Here is a 2,500-nt window from a genome sequence, read left to right as displayed (position 1 = left end):
ATTTGTTTAATAAAAAAAATAAAAACAAAACAAAAAAACAAGAAAATTTAAATAAATGAGTTTTGAGAAGCACTAAAGAAAACGAGAAAAAAAAAAAAGAAATAATTTAAACGGATTAAAAAATATAAAAACAACACAAGTTAATACTAACTTGATATAATATTAGTAAATTAATAAATTTAATTCAAAATGGAACCTTCCCAATGTCATTACATCAATGGTACCAGCACAAGTAAGGCAATAAATAAGAAAAAGTTCGTTTGCCAAAATCTCTATTTAGTGTTCACTGGTTTATAAGGTGGGCTCATTTGAATTAGCCCGACCTAGAACTAGAGAGGCCAGACAGCAAACTCGGAGTTCAGCGTCAGGCGACGTGACGATGAGATGACGATGTGGGCGAAGTGGACAGGTTGGGGGGGGGGGTGATAAAAAGAACAGGAGCGTATCCTGGTTTATGCATTACGGGGGGCATGGTGATTCTCAAACTATCAAAAATACACACAAATTGATTTTAGTACGAAGTATCAAGTTTAAGTACTAACTTTTAAAATTATCTAATTTAAATTAGATTATTTCGGACATGGTAATACAGCATAAAACTTGAAAAAACAGGCTGGTATTTGCCCACCCTGCCCATTATTACCAGCCGTCCCTGCATGTACAACTAATCACCCTTAAGGGTACGGTCTGATGGCGACTCTGGCATAAGACAAGTAAGAGGTGGAAACCGAGGACCACAGAATTATTATAGCAACACTCATACTTCTGGCAGTGCTTACATGGCGATACACGACCACTCAAACTACGATAGAACAATAGGTAGGTTTGATCTCTAATCCAATTTTTCATCATCCATCGTGGCTTGTGCTCTTGAGCACGTTGCCGGTCAGCTGTCTCCATGAATCACGATCCTCTGCGGTGCGCATGAAATCTGTGTTGCTTTTAAAATCACATTTGGCCATTCTGAGGTTATTTAAATAAGTCATTCTTTGTCTTCCTCTAGCTCTCTTTCCTTCGATCATCCCAGATGTTACCAACATTTCTATTCCGTCTCTTCTCCACACATGTCCCAGAAACCGTAACTGCCTCTTTCTGATAGTATCGATCAACATTTTTCCCTTTCTCACCTTCTCCAACACTTCCTCGTGTGTATACCTGTCAGTCCATGATAGCCTCAACATTCTTCTATACACCCACATCGCAAATGCTTTTAACCTCCTCGTACATTCTTTGTTAAGCGTCCACGTTTCACAACCGTATAATAGGGTACTTATAACATATTATGTTTCTATTACTTTTATTCTGGTCTTCAACTTTAGGTTGTTGTTTGACACAATCCAATCTTTACAGGTCTGATAATCCAAATTGATATATAATAGGCTCATTGTCGTAATGGAAATACTCTCAAACCAACGCCCATTGTCTACAGCGTTCCCATCCGAAGCCTTTCCATTTTCACCTTTTCGTTAGTAAATTTATCAACACATCTTTCTTTCCATTCAGGCCTGGGTGAAGTTAGCGTGTCTCTGAACGGCGTGGATTTCCGTACTCGTCATAATGACTACAAACTGAAAATGCCATCAGAATCATCCACTGATTACCATGCAACACAGAATGTACCGTTCCCTGCTGTACCTAGTGCTGTCACCAAACTGTCAAATATCGACGTGAGTAATAATAAACTAAATTAACTGTGAAGCATTTCCTAGAAGGTGTATGGTATTATGCTGTTGGTGGCTCATACTAATGGCGGCTTGTCAAGAAATTTTGAGCGTGGTCAGTGGTCGGATGGATGACAATGATCGTGTACTTTGACCTCTGCGTTGCGTTTTTGAGTAAGGATCTTTTAAAAAGCTTGAGCATATATTTAGCGTAATATCCACTAAAACGAGCTCAAAGCGCTTTACAAGGGGTTCCTTGCCAACAGCAACACTTAACATGTAGAATGAAACATGCCACCTGTTCGGCGATATTACCTTTGTTTTTCAGACAGAGACAACACCGTTAACAACCGGATACTCATTTTACACATGAGTATGGTGAGAAAATGTGAGTTAAGAGCCTTTTCCAATGACTGAACTATGCGCCGCTCAGAGCAGGACTCGAACCCAGGACCTTCCAATCCGAAGACGAGTGTCATGCCACAAGACCATACAGCTTAAACACACATTATCTTACTTAACTAAGGTGTGAATTAACTGCCTGGTCGTATTGTTTTTATTTCTAATTCTCTTTGTTTTGTTTCTTTCCTAACTTTCCTAACTTGCCTAACGAAAGAGTGAAAATGGAGAGGCTTCGTATGGGAACAAAACGAAGCCTCTCCATTTTCACTCTTTCGTTGGTATTTTACGATCACCGGCTTCAGGCAGCCCCTACCGTTTTCTACTGTTTCTTCTTCTTAACATTCTATTTCCTTCCTTTCCTAAGGAGCAAATCGTTGAGATGCGAGAATGGTTCAAAGCATTCAAGACCCAAGACACATCCTTGAGGGACTACCGAC

The 2,500-nt window shown here is 39.5% G+C and overlaps 1 protein-coding gene across 1 annotated transcript in view; it reads left to right on the top strand.

Annotated features, from left to right (window-relative positions):
- The window catches only part of LOC144957149 (uncharacterized), a 29,580-nt gene that overhangs the window by 5,548 nt on the left and 21,532 nt on the right, over nucleotides 1-2,500 (top strand). The window contains exons 2-4 of the mRNA XM_078888167.1: nucleotides 680-819; nucleotides 1,504-1,667; nucleotides 2,428-2,500. The exon at nucleotides 2,428-2,500 is cut by the window's right edge and continues 125 nt beyond it. Of these exons, the coding sequence (XP_078744293.1) occupies nucleotides 680-819; nucleotides 1,504-1,667; nucleotides 2,428-2,500 (377 nt within the window). The remainder of the gene's footprint in view (nucleotides 1-679; nucleotides 820-1,503; nucleotides 1,668-2,427) is intronic.

Source organism: Berghia stephanieae, chromosome 11 (genome assembly GCF_034508935.2).
Source record: "Berghia stephanieae isolate SIO BIC M18660-M18661 chromosome 11, UCSD_Bste_1.3, whole genome shotgun sequence".
NCBI lineage: Eukaryota > Metazoa > Mollusca > Gastropoda > Nudibranchia > Aeolidiidae > Berghia > Berghia stephanieae.
Note: the sequence above shows the minus strand (reverse complement) of the source record. Positions and strands in the feature narration are given on the sequence as shown.